This window comes from Salvelinus namaycush, chromosome 1 (assembly GCF_016432855.1).
Source record: "Salvelinus namaycush isolate Seneca chromosome 1, SaNama_1.0, whole genome shotgun sequence".
In the NCBI taxonomy this organism is placed as follows: Eukaryota; Metazoa; Chordata; class Actinopteri; order Salmoniformes; family Salmonidae; genus Salvelinus; species Salvelinus namaycush.
In genome coordinates this window covers 21,189,677-21,209,846 of record NC_052307.1, presented here as the reverse complement: position 1 = coordinate 21,209,846, position 20,170 = coordinate 21,189,677, and the positions used below count along the sequence as shown (strand labels likewise).

At 42.4% G+C, this 20,170-nt stretch overlaps 1 protein-coding gene across 1 annotated transcript; it reads left to right on the top strand.

The window, feature by feature from the left end:
• Positions 1 to 1,144: 1,144 nt before the first annotated feature.
• On the top strand, positions 1,145 to 14,996 carry LOC120050964 (leucine-rich repeat-containing protein 75B-like). The gene is made up of 4 exons (XM_038997517.1): positions 1,145 to 1,429; positions 4,655 to 4,783; positions 5,637 to 5,749; positions 14,405 to 14,996. The coding sequence occupies exons 1-4, from the start codon at positions 1,145 to 1,147 to the stop codon at positions 14,994 to 14,996; spliced, it is 1,119 nt and encodes a 372-aa protein (XP_038853445.1).
• The last annotated feature ends 5,174 nt before the right edge of the window (positions 14,997 to 20,170 follow it).

Sequence of the window (20,170 nt, the reverse complement as noted above, 5' to 3'; positions counted from 1 at the left end):
TTGTCTGCTTATATGCCCCCTGTATTTATCCTACGGTTCTGACTTGGTGTACAGGGAGAATAATGTTAGAACGGACCATCTTCTGAATTCTGTCACTGTACATTTCAAAAGTGCTGAACAAATATTTATGTTGACCAAGTCCGTCCTAGCTCGCTCAATAACCTCCAAATCAAAATTACGGATTGCCTCTTATCTGCTTGTTGTCCCCTTATGCCATAATATGTATCCCAATTTTCAGTAGAAACCACATTTGTTTAAGCAAGTCAGCCATATCAGCTATGTTTTTTTAAAGGCAGTAAATGAGACTGAATGAACTGTTTCGCTGACAGACAAGGCTCCGCTGAAAGCCAGGTGTAGCAGTGATAAGGTGTTGGGACTCTACTGTTGGGACAGCTTTGTGTAGGCCCTAACAGTTTGTGGGCACCGTTTTGACCTTTATAGTTCAATGAATGTATTGTTTAGTGGTGTGTTGTGTAGTGGCTTTGCTGGCATGCATCCCACAATTTTTGTTTGTTTGTCCAACCAAGATTTACATGCTAAAATAGCCAACGCAAACAACCATCCATGTGATTGCTGTAAAAGGTTGTATGGAAATACAGCTCAGTGTCACAGTAAATTAAGGTTGTAAAGTTATTGACAAATTTACAATAGGTGTGCAATAATAAATGCTGTGTACTTTGCTGCCCTGCGGATGAAAACCTTTCTAAATTGAAATTGAGAAGGGTGTGTCGTAACTTCGTACAGCGTACAATGCCACAAGAGGGCTCTGATTGGTTATGCGCGCCACGAGTCTGGTGTCTACTGTGCAACACAGCACAAACCTAAACAACAGCGTAAAGGGACAGGCAGGGAATGACAAGAGCATCCACCGCCTGACCAAGCTGGCACACGTAGACCATCAGAGACCAAAACATAAACAGAGCATTCGTCTGTCCTCGTAAATGTGTCATGCGCGCAACAGACAGTCATTAAATATCCGGTAAATCAGGAATATTGTGCTGTTGCTCTCTGTATTGGAGGTTGTCGTTGTCAGACTACAGATAATATATGGGCTATTGAATGAGTAATATTTATATTTCTAGATATTAATGTAGTGCAATTATGCAATTGTAAGATAGGCTACTGTTGATATAAATACTGAAATATGGGTTCTAGATTAAGCAGACAGAGTAGTCTGGACAATGAGAATTTTATGAAAAGGCGTCGCAAGCATCTTGACAGCACAGGAGAAAGCGACAGAGGTGGAAGTAGAGGCGGCGGCGACTTTCTTTTTACAATGATTCTGAAATCAGACAAACTGCCGGGGATGCTGCGAAGGTCCAACCACAGTCCCTACGTGAGGCGAGTGGCATGGATCCGAGACATACAAAAGCTGCTCCGTGATCGCAGGATAGATCAGGCAACCGACGTGCTCAAACTATTGAGGAAGGTAAGGACACACACACTACAGTATCTACATACATTTAATTGGAATTATTGCACACGAATCAAGCATGATTGCGCACAGTAGGCTGACGTCGCCTGCATCGATCTGCTGTCATGACAAATACCTGTCATCACTTATGTGCGCTGCTGATCATCATCATGTGTTTGGTCAATCCCATTCTAACAATTTAGATTTTAATATTTCAAACAGATACATTGTCCCATATGTAGCGAGCATAATTTAGACTGTCGTGGATGAGTCAGAATATTACACATTTTGTAGGCGCGCTACATTATTTAACCTCCATTTTAAGTACCTGCCAACACAGTGCCACAGGTGTTCCTCCTATTGACCCGTTATGGAAGGAGGTGTTTGTAAACTATTAGGCCCGCCCACCACTCTCACTGTCAGCTCTGGCATCTGGTCATTTCCTTGTCACAGCTATAGACCATAGTATGCAGGTGCTGCTGCTATTTCAAATAACTATCACAGTTACTATTCACAATATGATATACATAGCATATTGCACAGATTTGTCTGAGTGCATGCACTTTTTCAGATTTTCTAATAATAGCAGAAACAGGATGCCATACCAGTTTAGAGTGACTCTGCCATATATAGAGTGAATCTGGCATATATTCTCATGAATAGGCAATGCTAAGTGCAACAGCAGTGGTGCCACATGAGACTGTGTCACTGTCTGTAGAATAATTTTTTTATTAACAAAATGTTCCTATTTTACTACATTATCTTGTGCCATTCCACACATGTAATGATAATGTAATATGCTTAGTATTGACATTTGTAGGAAAACCTGAATTTTACCAATTGAATTAAATCCTATTTTGTTTGTGTTTCGTCCTTAAATGTCTGATAATAAGGTTAGTTCATTTGCCACTGCATCTTGCGTTTGATTGAAATTAAGCACAAATGGGGATTCTCAGTTATTAATCAAGTGCAATCAGCATGTGTAAGCCCAGCCCAGACCAATGCCCCCACCACGGTCCCCCTAACTCACGTCACAGTCTCCTCTACTGACAGGTCACTGGATGACTATTCTTCTGCTGCCAGACCATTCTCCGTATGGACCTCGGCAGTTATAGCAGGAGAATGAGCAGTCGATGGTTCCAGAAACACAGAAAATCACCCCATTTACATATGGATCAATTCAAGTTCTGCCTCAGCTATACAGGAGATATTTTTATGTAAATTCACATAACTCAAATATAGTAGGTAGCATTGACATAGTATTTGTATATATTTAATTGGACCATCGAATTGGTAATGATTGCTACACAACATGCTTAGTCATGGTTAGTAGCACACTAAGACACAGGAATGCATGATGGCTTGAAAATTCCCAAGCAGAAACCATTGTGTCAAGTTTGGATTTTGCTCTATTTATTCGCAATCTACGCATCATGTTTCTAAGGAATGATCAAGATTTCAAAACATGTTATCAGCTGAAAATAGTCCTTTCTATACCAATACCGAGGGTATGACAATAAGACTGTTGATGTGCTGTAACAGTATCTGTGATAGTCCTGTTTTTTAGCTCAAGCGTAAGCCCCTCTCTCTATCAGGCATTGTCCAATCTGTAGTTAATTACGCTGAGGACTTGACAGAGGAGAGCGTAGAAACTCCTTAATCAAGGCAAGGAGATAACCCAGGGTGCCAAAACTGCATGACAGCCACATCACAGGGGACCCTGTTTTGATTGAATACGCCTCACATTATCAGCATTCAGGCTGTTGCAAATGGAGACAGGTCTCAAAAATTACATTCTGGTTTGTAACTTAATTAAAAGAGGTGATCCATCATCCACTGTAGAGTTAATGGGCGTGCTATGGTTAGGTTAGAGTTACTGTAACAACTGAATGAACCTGTACGTGTATAGGCAACTGAGTTCATTATGTTGCATCTGCAGTAAAGTGGTAAAGTCTATTCTTCACAACATCCCATTTAAAAAGACTCCTCATTGCTTCAGACGTGGTGTGGTTACGTCTGTATTGATCATGTTTTAATGCCTCTGAGATGATCAGATGTGGGCCACAAGGACAAACAAAACAGAAGGGAATTATTTTTAGACCTGTCTTCTCGAATAAAGAGAAGGAGATTCTCGCTCGTTTTGTGTCTCGGTTGTGTTTACTGTTGCTCTTGTTAAAAGGGAAGTCAGTAATGTGTGGCTGCCGGCTTCCCACTCAAACTGTCCTTTGCAATCAAGGCCTTTTGTTGTGTGTGTGTGTGTGTGTGTCTGTCCATCCTCCCTGTCTCTCATATCTCGCTGTATGTGCACGTCCATCTCTACCCCTCACATACACAGGCTAATTAGGCCTTTGTAGAACTGAGGCTCATGACAGCTATCTTATTCAGCCTGTGAAAATTGTCCTTTTCTGTTCCATTTCTTCTCTCCTTACTTAATTCTTAATTCACGTCTTAATAGGTGTATGCAAATCTTTTAATCCAGTTGGCTCTGATTTGTAGCTTGTTACGGGCAGCATTATCACTCAAAAGCCTTTAACTTTACCTGTCATGTAGCAACTCTTTCGTGTCAGTCTGCCCTAAAAAAAATTGCCTGCACCATTCATGGATAAGTTGTTTTTAGACTAATGTTTAGAATGTATTGCACAATGGCAGGCCTAAACAAAAGGCTTCATTAAACATCAAAAGAAGAAGCAAATGCTCATCCATCATTGAATGTTTATTGAACTCTCATATACTGCAGGATTTATCAGAAGGACACCAGTTAGTGCTAAAGTTAGAGATACAGGGTGTGCAATACTGTGGTACGCTAAAGCTCTTTGCAACTCCAAATCACTGAGGTGTGGGTGGATATCCCAAAAGAAATGCTTCTGCCTGGAGCAAGGCATATTAAGCACATTACAGTATTCAGGTAGAGCTCTCTTCAGACGAAAGCCTTCGCCCCCTTAAATGAATATTTTTTAACAAAAAACGTGCTTATCTGTGTCCAATCTACAGTAGCATCCCATTATTATCTCTGGAAAGTCTCAATACCCACTTTATACCGTATATTGTTTAAATGTCATTAAAACAGATGCGTCGATTTGATCATATTTCATTTCACAATATAGCCTATGATCAGTCTGGTGTGTCTGTGATAATGCTGCTGTCTTTACACAATTAATTGTCTTCATGAAATACAAAAAGCGATAATTGTGGCTTTAAGGCACTTTGAGTTATACTGTCTCTTCTTGTATGATTTGGCAGGATCTGGGCTTGGAAGGCACATCCCTCAATGACATCTTATATAAGAACGCTGCTTTTCTCAACCTGGTGGACCCCATCTCCCATGAGTTGTTGCTCAGCCTGGCTCGTGAGATGCAGTGTCCCAAGAAGGTAAGCTCTCCACAACACTCATCTCATGGCGTATTGTCTGCTTGGCTTGGAATCAAGCTTCCAGAAATCAAGACGTCAAGAGAACAAGTCATGAATAGAATGAAATGCTGTTACAATACAATCATTATGGGGGAAGGTCTTCCACATTGTCTTGCAACTGCTTCTCCTCAGGGTTTGGCTTTATATTGATTGGTCCTATAATAATGTCTGTGTACTATTACCATACAGACGAACTGGATGTTGTTTACATAAAAATATTGATAAAACAATGATAGAATAATCTCTCAGTTATGCAACATGTACACATGATGGCAAATGATGTTGAAATGGGATGGGGATGCCGAAAGTAACCGACTTTACATAACAGACAATGAAAAGAAATAGCGTCTTTATTTCCTCACCATCCCTCCTGTTTTCCACAGTGTTGCACACAGCCTCTGATTACTTTTACTTTGCTCTAGCAAGGCACCTAAATTGTGTTTTGCTCAGGAACAGCTCAAGGCAACAGTCTTAATGTAGCATTCAATAACAGAACCCTGTTCCAGTTGTTTTGAACGGTCTTGAATGACAGAGATTAACAACTGTTTAAGAATAAAGGAACACTGAGCTGAAAATGTCCTTTCATGATCTAAAGCAGTATTTCAATGAAGAATGCTCTGGTAGAATGTTTCTCAAAAATGTAGCGGTTACATAATGTACTGTATTTTGCTTAAACTTGCTGTGTTTTGCTTATATTGTATGTGGTCTCAAAGAGTGACAACCATATTTGGAACTAAACTAAAAACAGGCTATTCTTTTGTTGTTGTACTTGACTTTTCATTCTGTGTTTTGGGTGATTTATCTACCCCAGAAGGATGCTGACACCATCAAGTCGTCAGATAAGATTTGCAGACAGCTGATCTACCACCTGACCCCTCACTCCAAGTGGCTCAGACAGAGCATGTCCAGACGGAAGTCCCAGGCCTGGTAAGCCCCTCCATCTAGCCATAAGTCTTTCACACATAGAGACACTGCTCCATGAACCCTGACTCCCCAAACTGCCCAAATTTTAACACCGCCATTTGAAATGGTGCCAGTGCCACACCCAGACCTCTGACCACCACCCTAGACATCATCTAAGTGGGTTTTGAGTGGGTTTGGCTGACATTCACTAGGGCTGGGACACAGCGGCCTCTGGACTGGCAGGGCAGGACCACAGATGCAACCAGAAGTGTCAGTCATTCCTCTGTGTGGTGCTGTTGTCACCACAGCAATGGATTGTGCAATGGTTTCAGTCCTCTTTGACTCAGAACAGGCTGTCTCCATACATACTACAAAAGTGGCCAGTTTGGTTGAGAAGAAATAGAGAGGTTGTATAAAAATAAAATCCATTGGCACCTTAGATGAAAACAGGTTATTTATATCAACCAGTTTTCTTGTCATCATACTGCATTCATGTGCAAATAATTAATATGGAAATAGGTGGCAAATGAATTGACAAGTTCTTCTGTATCTAGGTATTTAGTAATTCTATACACGAAAAAAGCAGGATATGATTACGCTTGTTCCAGTAATTGCTCATTTAAATTTTTTACAGATGGATAGACAGTGGAAACAATCAATTTTCTAAATGAATAGAAAATAAGCAGAAGAGAACACGATCTGATGAGTCGTTCTCATTGTGCTTCAGTCTGAGGTAACAGCACAAAAAGACAGAGAATAATGAGTAAGTATCAAAAGGATAGTAACATAAGGATCAAGTGAAACAAGGCATTGATTCCAATATCTCCTTGTCTTGCTGCTCAACTAATGTACAGTTAAACTCAAGCAAGGCTTTGATGTGCCTGCAGACATTGATGTCCCCCTGATTTAGGAGAGACATTAGATTATGTTGAGACTGACTCACTGACAGAATCTTAGAGTGTGTGAGGACGTGTTCCCATGTTGAACCTGTAGATGAGGTGGTTATTTTCACTGAGTCATTCAGCTGGCTCCATAAAACCTGCAGAGAGCGACTGTCTCACACAGTCTGAGGCAAACAGCAGGACAAACATTAGTCATCACCTCCCATTGCTTGTTATGTTCAGCTCTAGGGAAACTACACTCACCCGTATTCAACACTCAAATGGCACTTTCTAAGGTGTTCCCCTATTCAAAGTTAGTTGAGTTGTAGCAAATCACAAAAGAAAGGATTTCTGTTTCTGCTAAAATATTCTTGAACCTAGATGTTATCTGTCGAGCTCATTTTACTTGAGTAGAACTTTGTACATTTCTCACTACTATACCGGACTGCAATTCTTCCTTGCTGATTCAATTGTGATAGGAGTTACTGCACAAGCAGTCACAAATCGAATGCTATGCAATGCACACAGATAGGCAGCTATACCACCCTGCTAAACAAATGCATAATAACTACCAACTATAAAGTCTCATCACAATACATCTAGCTGCTATAGCTATATCCACAGATCTTTCATGGCATATTCTGTTGAAAACTAGGTTTTTCTCTCCTGGCTAATTTGCAAATTCCTCGTCATAGATTTAGACATACTCTTTATTTATCATATATGCATTGTCACTTTAACTATACATTCATGTACTGTACATACTACCTCAATTGGCCCAACCAACCAGTGTCCCGCCACCCACCACCCGCCAACCCCTCTTTTACGCTACTGCTACTCTCTGTTCATCATATATGCATAGTCACTTTAACCATATCCACATGTAAATACTACCTCAATCAGCCTGACTAACCGGTTTCTGTATGTAGCCTCGCTACTGTATATAGCCTCGCTACTGTTTTTCACTGTCTTTTTACTGTTGTTTTTATTTCTTTACTTACCTATTGTTCACCTAATACCTTTTTGCACTATTGGTTAGAGCCTGTAAGTAAGCATTTCACTGTAAGGTCTACCTACACCTGTTGTATTTGGCGCACGAGACAAATAAACGTTGATTTGATTTATTTGTATACTACTGTATATGAGATTAATGAGGATACAGGTTTAGTATATCTGAGGCACATCATAACATGGCAGGTCAATCCACAGGGGCCCTGTACACACAGGAGACAGCTGAGGATTATGACAGTTGGCAACCTTGCATGGCCACTTCCTCTCTGTCTGTCTGTCCCATGTTGAAATGTCAGACCTGCAGCCAGCCTGCAGGAGTGCAGCAGACACCTGGGGTGAAGAGGGGGCAATAAGGGGCGGTAACCTGACTGATCAGTCTGACTCGACATGACATTCTGCTCCTGTCCCTCTACTCTGAGTTTTTCTGTGGCTGTGAAGGGAACTTTTACATTTTAGTCATTTAGCAGATGTTCTTATCCAGAGTGACTTACAGTTAGTGTATTCAAGATAGCTAGGTGGGACAACCACATATCTCAGTCATAATAAGTACCTTTTTCCTCAATGAAGTAGCTATCAGCAAAGTCAGTGCTAGTAGGGGGAAAAGACAGGTGCAAGTGTTAGTTAACGAAAGGCAAGTTGTTTGGGGGCGAGGACGGGTGTGTGTGGGGGGGGGGGGGGGGGGTGTTGCTGTGGGATTATTTAAGATACTCTTTGAAGATGTAGGGTTTCAGATGTTTTTGGAAACTGTCCTAGAATTGGGGGGGAGCTCGTACAGCAGAGTCCAGGCTGAGCAGGAGCTGCCCTCCCGTAGGGGTGGGAGAGCCCAGAGACCAAAGGTGGCAGAACGGAGTACTCGGGTTGGGGTGTAGGGTTTGAGCAGCGCCTAAAGGTAGGGAGGGGCAGTTCCTTTTGCTTCTCATAGGCAAGTACCATGGTCTTGTAGTGGATGTGAACTTTGACTGGAAGCCAGTGGAGTGTGCAGATGAGCAGGGCTACATGGGAGAACTTGGAAAGGTTGAACACCAGGCGGGGAGCCCAGCCAACAGTGTCTTGCAGTAGTCCAGACAGGAGATGAACAGATGAATAATAGAGAGTAGTGCTTTAAACATTAATGACTTTGCAAAAACAAAATTATGTGAGCTGTGCAGTAGCCCAAGGGAGATATGTGGAGAAAATGGTCTCCTTGAAGAAATGATTCTCAACTATAGTGTATAGCAGGATTACTTTTTCATCGCAATCTGTCTCTGTAGGGGATCTTCATTTTGACAGTCAATATATTTAGCAGATTAACATGCCCAGGTAATTAAAAACAGTACTTTTGTGTTTTTTCAACAATGAGCCTTCTAATTTACAGTGACCCTCAGACCCTCATAAGAAATTCCTCTGGATTTAATGGCCACAATAGTGATTCCTTTAAAAAGGCCGTAAATGAGAGAGAGAGACACTCTTTATTCAAGGACTGAGACGTTTCTTTTCTTGTTCCCAGAGCACAGAAATGATGTGTCTGAGGAGCAGGGAATGCGCAGATGAAGTTTATGTTGCTCATCATCACACATTGCTTCCACAGTACATCATATATACACTATACTGTGCAGTATAAAGCCTGGTGTGACTAAATGTCAATACGTTATGGCATCTCTCTATATGAAAAATGCCCTTTTTCCACATTTTGTTAAGGATCTCACACTTTTTTCAATTTTCGCCTAAAATCTAACTGTCTGTATCTCTGGATATGCATATTCTTGATATTCTTCTTGATATTCTTGATACCATTTGAAAGGAAATACTTTGACGTTTTTGGAAATGTGAAATTAATGTAGGAGAATATAACACATTAGATCTGGTAAGAGATAATACAAAGAAAAATACATGTATATATTTTTTTGTTCCATCATCTTTGAAATACAAGTGAAAGGCCATAATGTATTATTCCAGCCCGGGTGCAATTTAGACTTTGGCCACTAGATGGCAGCAGTGTATGTGCAAAGTGTTACGCTTTGAACACACCGACAGCTTCGTTGCATTTTGGTAGAATTTGGTAGAATTACATTCTTGCAGCATTGTGTTGCAGAGGTATGGTGCATATGTTCGGTGTGGTGCCTACGTTGGATTTATCAAACGTATGCGTCAAACTGTATGCGTAGATGGCTTGACAGAATTGGTAGCAGAAAATGAAACATTTTTTGTTGCATACTTATCCAGATGATGATGCGTACTATTTTGCGAAATGACGCTGTCGGTGTGTTCGAAGCGTTAGACTGATTCAATGAACCATTGCGTTTCTGTTCAAAATGTTGTATCAAGACTGCCCAAATGTGCCTAATTGGTTTATTAATAATTTTTTTGCCAAGGCAAAAACCTTTCATGTGCACCCCTTTGGGTCCCCAGGACCAGGATTGAGAACCACTGCTGTAGAGGTTTTAAGCGGGATTAAGAGGGTTTTAAGAGGGATTAAATTAAAAATAATAAAATAAAAATAAAATAAAATCTTATCAATCCACTCACAATACCCCATAATGACAAAGCAAAACAGGTTTTTTGAAATTGTTGCAAATGTATTAAAAATAAAAAACAGAAATACTTTATTTACATAAGTATTCAGACCCTTTGCTATGAGACTTGAAATTGAGCTCAGGTGCATCCTGTTTCCATTGATCATCCTTGAGATGTTTCTACAACTTGATTGGAGTCCACCTGTGGTAAATTCAATTGATTGGACATTATTTGGAAAGGCACACCCTATCTATATAAGGTCATACAGTTGACAGTGCATGTCAGAGCAAAAACACAAGCCATGAGGTTCGAAGGAATTGTCTGTAGAGCCTCGAGACAGGATTGTGTCGAGACACAGATCTGGGGAAGGGTACCAAAACATTTTTGCAGAATTGACGGTCCCCAAGAACACAGTGGCCTCCATCATTCTTAATGGAAGAAGTTTGGAACGACTAAGACTCTTCCTAGAGCTGGCCGCCTGGCCAAACTGAGCAATCGGGGGAGAAGGGCCTTGGTCAGGGAGGTGACCAAGAACCCAATGGTCACTCTGACAGAGCTCCACGGTGGTGGCAGCATCATTCTTTGGGGATGTTTTGCAGCGGCAGGGACTGAGAGACTAGTCAGGATCGAGGGAAAGATGAACAGAGCAAAGTACAGAGAGATCCTTGATAAAAACCTGCTCCAGAGCGCTCAGAACCTCAGACTGAGGGGCGAAGGTTCACCTTCCAACAGGACAACGACCCTAAGCACACAGCCAAGACAACGCAGGAGTGGCTTCGGGACAATGTCCTTGAGTGGCCCAGGCAGAGCCCGGACTTGAACCCGATCTAACATTTCTGGAGAGACCTGAAAATAGCTGTGCAGTGATGCTCCCCATCCAACCTGACAGATCTTGAGAGGATCTGCAGAGAAAAATGGGAGAAACTCCCCAAATACAGGTGTGCCAAGCTTGTAGCGTCATACTCAAGAAGGCTCGAGCCTGTAATCACTGCCAAAGGTGCTTCAGCAAAGTACTGAGTAAAGGGTCTGAATACTTATGTAAATATGATATTTCTGTAATTTTTGTATTTTTATACATTTGCAAAATGTTCAAAATAACTTTTTGTTGCTTTATAATTATGGGGTATTGTGTGTAGATTGATGAGGGGAAAAAACAATGCAATACATTTTAGAATAAGGCTGTAACGCAACAAAATTTAGAAAAAGTCAAGGGGTCTAAATACTTTATGAATGAAGTGTACAATTGCATTGTGTTTGTATGAAGCAGAACAGTGCATTAGATCAATGGGCTCTCTTCCTTATTGCTCAGAATGAGCCATTGCCATGCTATTCCAATTCCTGAAAGTCAGCACTAAAGCAACATCAAGGTGCAATGCCTTTAATACAAATCTAAGCGTCTGTGGACACCAAGATCACACAAATGTCATCTTTCAAAGGGCATGAGGATTTTTCTCTGATAGGCTCATGATGTGAGGTCATGCACTGAAACAGATATCCAGCCATAAGAAAAGGTTTTGCTTATCAGTCACATGTTCAATGTATTCAATTTCCACATCACATCAAATGGAACCCACACCTGCCGTTCACAGAGAAGTAGTTCTATCCACTGAAGCAACACAACTTACATGCTGACCAGACCGGACACATTGCTTGCGCGAGCGTTGCAAAATAAATGTACACATACATGTTATTCAATCATTGCACACACACTGCTCGCGAGCGTCTGCGTGGCCAGGCGCTGAAATAGAATCTGGGTCTATTTGTGATGCTCAACACGCTGCAAGTTCGTCCTCTCCCATCTTCTCATTGGTTTTTAGTAGAATACACTACCGTTCAAAAGTTTATTTTTTGTCCATTAAAATAAAATAAAATAGATCAATACAGTGTAGACTTTGTTAATGTTGTAAATGACTATTGTAGCCTGAAACGGCAGATTTTTGGGATTAATTGTCAGAGTAGAGGACCTTATGCATTTCAGGTAAAATAACAACCCAATGTTGTCATGTGTGCTCCCTCTCTAGGTCACCAGGCTGCTCGTTCTGGCGCACACCTGTCACCATCGTTACGCGCATCAGCGCATTATGACACTCACCACTCTCCATCACCTCCTTGATTACCTGCCCTATATATGCCACTCTTGTTGGTTCCTTCCCCAGGCGTCATTGTTTCTGTGTCATGTCTGTGCGTTGTTCGTGTTTTCTTGTTTTGTATTTATGTGTTTGTATATACGTTTATTTATTAGAACACTCACTCCCTGAACTTGCTTCCTGACTCTCAGCGCACATCGTTACAGAATGACGCCTCACCAAAGGGAAGCATCAGGTAGTGTTTTTTTTGTTGTTTTTGTTTTGGAGGTGATGACAGGTCCGGGTGTCAGAACCAGAGCTACCTGGGAGGCCTCAGCCAGTTTGTCGGATTCCCCTGCCTCAGTGGGTTCGATGGGTTCCCCTGCCTCAGCTGGCTCGACGGGTTTCCATACCTCAGCAGGATCGACAGGCTCCCATGCCTCAGCTGGCTTGACAGGCTCCCATGCCTCAGCTGGCTCGACAGGCTCCCATGCCTCAGCTGGCTCGACAGGCTCCTATGCCTCAGCGGGCTCGATAGGCTCCCATGCTTCAGCTGGGTGAACAGGTTCCCATGCCTCAACCGAGGCAACCGGGAGGTCTCACCCGGCTCATCAGGCTCTCACTCCTCAGCTGGTTTGTCAGGTTTCAGCACTTCAGTGGAGACGACCGGTCTGCTCCTGATCCCCGGGATCGCCCCTGTAGTTGGCGTCCTGTGGCTGGAGCCGAATGCACCGGGGAGGGGGTACTGTCACATATGCTCTCTCTCCGGTGCTCTAGGTTGCCATCATCCCACGCCTCAGCTGGATTGACAGGTTCCCGCGCCTTAGCAGAGGTGACCGGTCCGCTCCTGATCGCCGGTATCGTCATCTTGGTCGGTGTCCTGCGGCTGGAGCCATGTGTCGGGGAGGGTGTACTGTCATGTGTGCTCCCTCTCCGGCCCTAGGTCACCAGGTTGCTCGTTCTGGCGCACACCTGTCACCATCGTTACGCGCATCAGTGCATTATGACACTCACCTGGACTCCATCACCTCCTTGATTACCTGCCCTATATATGTCACTCCCTTTGTTCCCTTCCCCAGGCGTCATTGTTTCTGTGTCATGTCTGTGCGTTGTTTGTGTTTTCTTGTTTTGTATTATGTTGTGTTTATTTATTAAAACACTCACTCCCTGAACTTGCTTCCCGACTCTCAGCGAGCTCGTTAAAAATGTTTATATACCAGGACAAATTAGCTAGCTAAATTGCCATAAATGTTTAATGCTTTTTGACCTGTCCCCAAATTAATATAATTGGTTCAGAGTTTGTTTTTATATTTCAACCTGCTTGTCCTGATCGCTTCTGGTGTGGGTGGACAAAATCAACGTGCGCGCGTGATGGCGGACGCACACGCGTGTCTGGTTTGGTCAGCATGTTACGCTATCAAATGCATTTTCTACGCTGGTAAAATCTGTTAATTCCATGTTTTCTCTTTGATGGCTTACAAAAGTGTTAAATATTTTTATCAATCAAATATTTCTGCCACCCTCTCCTGTTGCCACAATCCCAAATCTATAACTCATTTTTCTGCCGTTTGTCTGTCTAGATATTTTCTTGTTTCAGTCAATTAAACAGGTTGGTTTGACTTTCAAATGAAGTGCATATAATCAGATGGTGAGTGTTTTTTGCTCTTGGTAATAAGGAAGTCAATGCTTTTCATTCTCTGAATGAGGAGCTTGGATGTTTCGAATGTTTTGGCCCATCACTGTGTACACTGCTAAATCCTCATGCTGCAGAATCTATATCAGCCTTCCGCTCCAAGCGTGCCCAATCCCCCTCCTTTATACATCACAGGAAGCACAATATGACACAAGGGCCATGTTCCCAGGTCACACACTTAGATGATACAATTAAGACCAAAATGTCAGTACTCAGCACCTTTTTTTAATGAATGAGGGAAATAGAGGGGCTATCTAAAACCTAAAAGGGTTCTTTGGCTGTCCCCGTAGGAGAACCCTTTGAACAACCCTTTTTGGTTCCAGGTAGAGCCCTTTGGGTTCCATGTAGAACCATTTCCACAGAGGCTTACACCTGGAACCAAAAATGGTTATCCTATGGGGACAGCCAAAGAACCCTTTTGGAACCCTTTTTTCTAAGAGTGTAAGCTCTGAGATATCTTAACAGAGCTTTTGTACTTTCATATCCAAGAATGTCTCAAATAATGGTCAATATCCAACACTTTTTTTCTTTACAGTCTCAAGACAACCCTGCAGAGAAAAGTATCCACTGACACAGTTGACTTGTCTGGCATACCTCTCTCCAGTCGAGATGTCCGCCACGTGGCCTTCTACCTTCAGAACAGTGGGGATGCAGTGGTGGCTGTGGATATCAGCTTCACTGAGCTCCAAGATGAGAACCTCCGTGTCCTGCTACCCGTCCTGGGGTCTCTGCCCAAACTCAACACCCTGGCCCTCAACGGCAACCGGCTGACCCTGGCCATAGTCAAAGACCTGACTGAGATCCTGAAAGACCCAAAGAAGTTCTCCAGCCTGGCTTGGATTGATCTGGGTAACAACTTGGACATTTTCACCATGCCCCAGCCCCTGTTAGTGGCCCTGCGACGCCGCTGCAGCCTGAAGAGCAGCTTGCCCACCATCTATGAGTACACAGAGGGCCAACCCTACTGCTACCACATGGAAACCTCCATTGAGGAACCCAGCCACTACGAGGAGGAGGAGGAGGCAGGGGAAGAGGAGGGGGAGGAAGATGAAGACGAGCTGGAGCCATGGGCTATAGGGGGGAAAAAGATTTCAAAGGACTTCACCCTACACTACTGTGAGAGGTGATGAGTTGAGTCCCCCTGGCTCGGTTCAGCTGTGTTTGAAAGGCCTTCCCACAGCTTCAAGTTCCTACCTTTCCCATGTTGCCCTTTACACCATGAGCCCAGTCACCCATTGTGGCACGAGGGATGTTTAGCACCACACATTCCAGAGACCATCGTTCCAACACAGCCACCAAATAATCTCTCACCATCTATGAGTTAACCCACACAAGACCACTGCAGTAACTGATTATGTTGGTGACTTACTGTGTTGGTGGATGGTGCTCCTGGGAACGAGGTGCGGTTTCATTGGAGGTGGGCTAGAAGAATTTAGGAAAAGGTGCTCTCTCTCTCGCCCTCTTAAAGTAGCAGCTGTGGAGCAAATCCCAAGGACTTCGGATCAGACGGCTTGACGGAGGAGCGGCATAACGCTGGTGGTCTAATGAGCTGCTGTTGGTTTGGAAGCAGCAGGTCCCAACCAGGTTCTCTACCAGGACTGTCACTGAGACTATCCCTGGCAGGCAGGGCCTAGCTCCACATTGTGTGTTCTCTGTTAATCTCTCAACAAAGGCTATGAAACAAGTTCAACAGACTATTCAGCCGACGAACCGTCACGTGATTCTGGCAAAACTGCTAAGTCAAGACTTTTTGCTCCCCCCCCCCCCCCCCTTTCGAAATGGCCACTTGTGAATACCTACGTAGATGTAAATGATGACACAAAACAGGGCTCTGTTGTATTTCCACAGGCTATTTTAGTGCACTGCTGGTGAATAAAGCCATCTTAGAAGACAACAGGTAGGACTCAACAACAGACAGTTGTTTTCACTGATTGTTTGCTGTTGCCAAAACTCTGAGATTCACCACTCTATTTTGCTGTTTTAGTCATTATCATTTTAGAACACATGTGGGATGAATGACAGTACAGCCAAGCCCCAAGGGTGGACCCATTCATCTCGTTGTAGTAAGGAATGTACCAAATGGAATCACATACGGACACCCTTTGTACTAATATGTCGTTATTAACATTTATATGTGCTTATCTGTTTGTTTATTGTGGGAGAAACATGACTGTTACATGTCAGTTGTAGGCTATTACCAGGACTGATAATCAGCGGGGTGGGCTGAGTATAGTGCTGGATAGTGGTGGTCTATGAAATAGCACATAATAGTTAAGTTGGGTTTACCAACTGCAGCTGAGCTCCCTGCTGTATTGCACTTTAAGTAATGTGAGAAATGGATTTGACTTCAGATCTATTTCATTCTCTCATTGATGCATAAAGCTGTTTTTACCAATTCATCCTAATATCAATATTGATTTTTCACAATGATATTTCAGAAGCTGAACCACACTGACACCATAATATACATAAAGGTCATTCAGCAAACTGCTATGAATGGAGTCAATGCATTAACAATAAATGAATAACTGGATGTAATATACTTGTATCATCTGATTGAATATGTGTGAGGGTGTTTAATGTGTGTTTGCTGTTGTATAATGTCTGATTACTGTTGTAACTGTTTGTATTATTTATCGTAGTTATTTCATTGTGAAAATGAGCACTCTAACCTGCTGGAACAATTAGGGGACACACAAGGGCAAGGTGTTAATGAACTAATGACATACCGCTTGCAACAAATGTTCCCCATTTCACTGACATTAAATGTACACTGAAATGTAGCACAGGAAATCGCTTTTCATGTAAAATATGTGTATGTTTAAAAAATATCAAAGGTGTTGTAATAGTTTTATGGGACTATGATAGGAAAATATTTTGCTCACACTGTATATGTTAGCATTGTGTGTCATTGTTATACTATTTGTCAACTCTGGGTCATTGTATCTGTATGTGGTGCCATACTTAGAATGACATTTTACTGCCAATAAAAACAGTGACTCTAAGCAACTGTTTGCAGGATGAAGTTGAACAGAAAGAGAAGAGTAAGATTGGCATAAGGGTCACAAGAGCCCTAGTTAAGTTTAATTTCTATGTTAAAGTCATGATTGAGTGTTTGAGTGGGGGTGCAGGTGATTTAATAATGACACCGCTAACAACAAATGTGATGAGTTAATTGTTTGTCTCTTTGGGTTGTTTTGACTCGTCTGCCGCTGCTCATTGGCACAAACAACAGGAGGAAGTGTAGAAGTGTCAGTAAACAACAAAGCAGCTGTGCAGACTTGAGAGGTGATTGATGTGGATGGCTAGGCTAGAGTTTTTGGGGTTGGAGGGGTACTGTGTGTCTGTGTGCCAGTGGAGTGGTTTGTCTGCGTTGTTGCATCCCATTAGTAAAAACCTTAAGCTCCCATCATGCACCAGGGCGACGCAGGGGCAGAGATAGGGTGGCAGTCACAAGGTCTTGTCCCTGGTCCTCTCCTCCCCGGCCTTTTGTTCCTGCTGCCACAGATGGTAATGTGGCATTTCCACCAGGTGGCTCCCATAAGGTCACAGCACAGTGTGACTGTCACACCTCCCAGGTCGCAAATGCCATGTTCTATCTAGGTCAGACATACACACTGTAACAGTCAAGGATTGCCCACACCACATCTTGTAGATTGGGTCTTGCTTACATAGCTAGTCAAACATCATACATGTGAAAGTCTTAGTTCGCTTGTTGTGAATATTTTAAGACATGAGCAGATTTGCTGTATCTACTATGTTCACACAGCTCATGACTAAAGGCTTCCTGGGTATTTTTTTAAAGGGAATCACAAAATGTATTTAAAGGTCGTAAAATACAGTGTGCTGTATCTCCTTCCTTTGTCCAGTGAATAGTTAGCACTGATCTGAAATTCAAAGATTATAGTTACCCATCATTCTTGTCTGATAGAGCAATAATATTTGCATAATGAGTTAGGCGGAAGCACACTTGAATAGATTATAGAATTAAGCCTGCTTCTTCTAAATCAAGGGGAGGATAATTTTGTGTGATGCTTTATTTTCTATATAATAGCTACACTACCTGACCAAAAGTATGTGGACACCGGCTCATCGAACATCTCCTTCCAAAATCATGGGCATTAATATGGGGTTGATTCATCTCAAAGGTGTTTGATGGGGTTGAGGTCAGGGCTCTGTGCAGGCCAGTCGAGTTCTTCCACACCATCTCGACAAATCCTTTCTGTATGGACCTCGCTTTAAGCATGGGGGCATTGTCATGCTGAAACAGGAAAGGGTCTTCCCCAAACTGTTACCACAAAGTTGGAAGCACAGAATCATCTAAAATGTAATTGAATGCTGTAGTGTTAAGATTTCCCTTCACTGGAACTAAGGGGCCTAGCTGAACCAGGACAGAAGATTTTTGCACGATACACGATTCAGCACTTGCCGGTCCTGTTCTGTGAGCTTGTGTGGCCTACCACTTCGCGGCTGAGCCATTGTTGCTCCTAGACATTTCCACTTCACAATAACAACACAGAGTTGACCGGGGCACCTCTAGCAGGGCAGAAATTTGACAAACTGACCTGTTGGAAAGGTGGCATTCTTTCACTGAGCTCTTCAGTACGGGCCATTCTACTGCCTATTGTCACGTTCCTGACCTGTTTTCTCTTGTTTTGTATGTGTTTATTGGTCAGGGCGTGAGTTTTGGGTGGGCAGTCTATGTTTTCTATTTCTTTGTTGGGTTTTTGTGTTCGGCCTGGTATGATTCTCAATCAGAGACAGGTGTGTATCGTTTGTCTCTGATTGAGAGTCATACTAAGGCAGCCAGGGTTTCACTGGTGTTTTGTGGGTGTTTGTCCCTGTGTCAGCGTTTGGGCCACACAGGACTGTTGCAGGTTAGTCACGTTTGTTGTTTTGTTAATTTGTAGTGTTTGTTGGTTTGCCATTAAATAATGAACACTTATCCCTCCGCATCTTGGTCCGATCCATGCTCCTCCTCGTCCGAGGAGGAGAACGACATTGACAGCCGTAACACCTGTTTGTCTATGTTTGTCTATGGGGATTGCATGGCTGTGTGCTCAATTTTATACACCTGTCAGCAACGAGTGTGACTGAAATAGCCAAATCCACTAATTTGAAGGGGTGTCCACATACTATATAGTGTATATTCACAATGATGGTTTCTACAATTGCCATCGAAGTCCCTTCAATCTTACAGCGATGCCATTTATCTATTGTTTACTTCAATTACTACTCTAATGACTTCCGGACCAGCAATGATAATCATACCAAAAGATTTATTAGAATGAATTCTGATTAATTTACAGTATTAAAGTAAACATATTTTGTATCAACAGCACTTGGTCTAATCAGACACTCAAAACAGAAACAAAAGAGGAGTCTCATCTTCAGAAAAATTGATACAGGAAAGAGCATTGTATCTGCAATGAGTCATTTACTGATCCCATTATCTTGCTCCATCTCCTGTATACTCCAGCACCCTGAAAAAAAGGAAAACCGCAAGAAGCCAAACAGATAGACAGCTCCTAATACAATCTGGTACAGAGCAGCGGAAATACCCAGCAGATCTCAATAGGGATGAGCTATGCTTATGAAACATGCCCAGCTGACTCACTAAGCCTGTTTATACCTGGTTCTAACATGCGTCTTTTGTCCTGATCATTCGGATTGTGCCCACATTTTTAGACAGGTGTAGACAATTAAAAGATGCATTGTGAACTGATTTTGATCAGATGTTATAACTGTAAACGGGCAAGATCAGGACAAGATCAGGACACAGGATGCATGTTAGCGGCAGGTATAAACGAGGTTACTGATTCCCCACAGAGTGTTTCATTTGTAAAAAATGAAGGCTCAATAACAACACAACAGCTCTCTGTTTCTAACAACTGGAGCAGACCAGCTCTTCCCTCTGCACCCTCAGGCATACAGAGGACCAGGTCGATGCTTTCAGGACTGTTCTGTTCAGGGCTTCAACAGTAGGATGCTCTTATAATATGTGACACTTGATATTAACATTCTGTGTAACCTCAACATCTGTCCATCATTTACAACTTGATAGACCACAGCTAATATAATACCCCTCCCATGACAAATCAGATATTACATACAGTATGCCTATCCAACAGTGGTCTGTATTTAAGGGTCAGTGAATGTTTTCAAAAGGTGTGAGGAAAATTTTCTGTTAAGCCCAACTAATACTTGTGTACTAAAATATCCTTATTTAAGCCTAGGCATTGGGCTTGAGAGTTTCTTTAACTAACTCATATAAGCTAAGTAACAAAGACAAAGATAATTA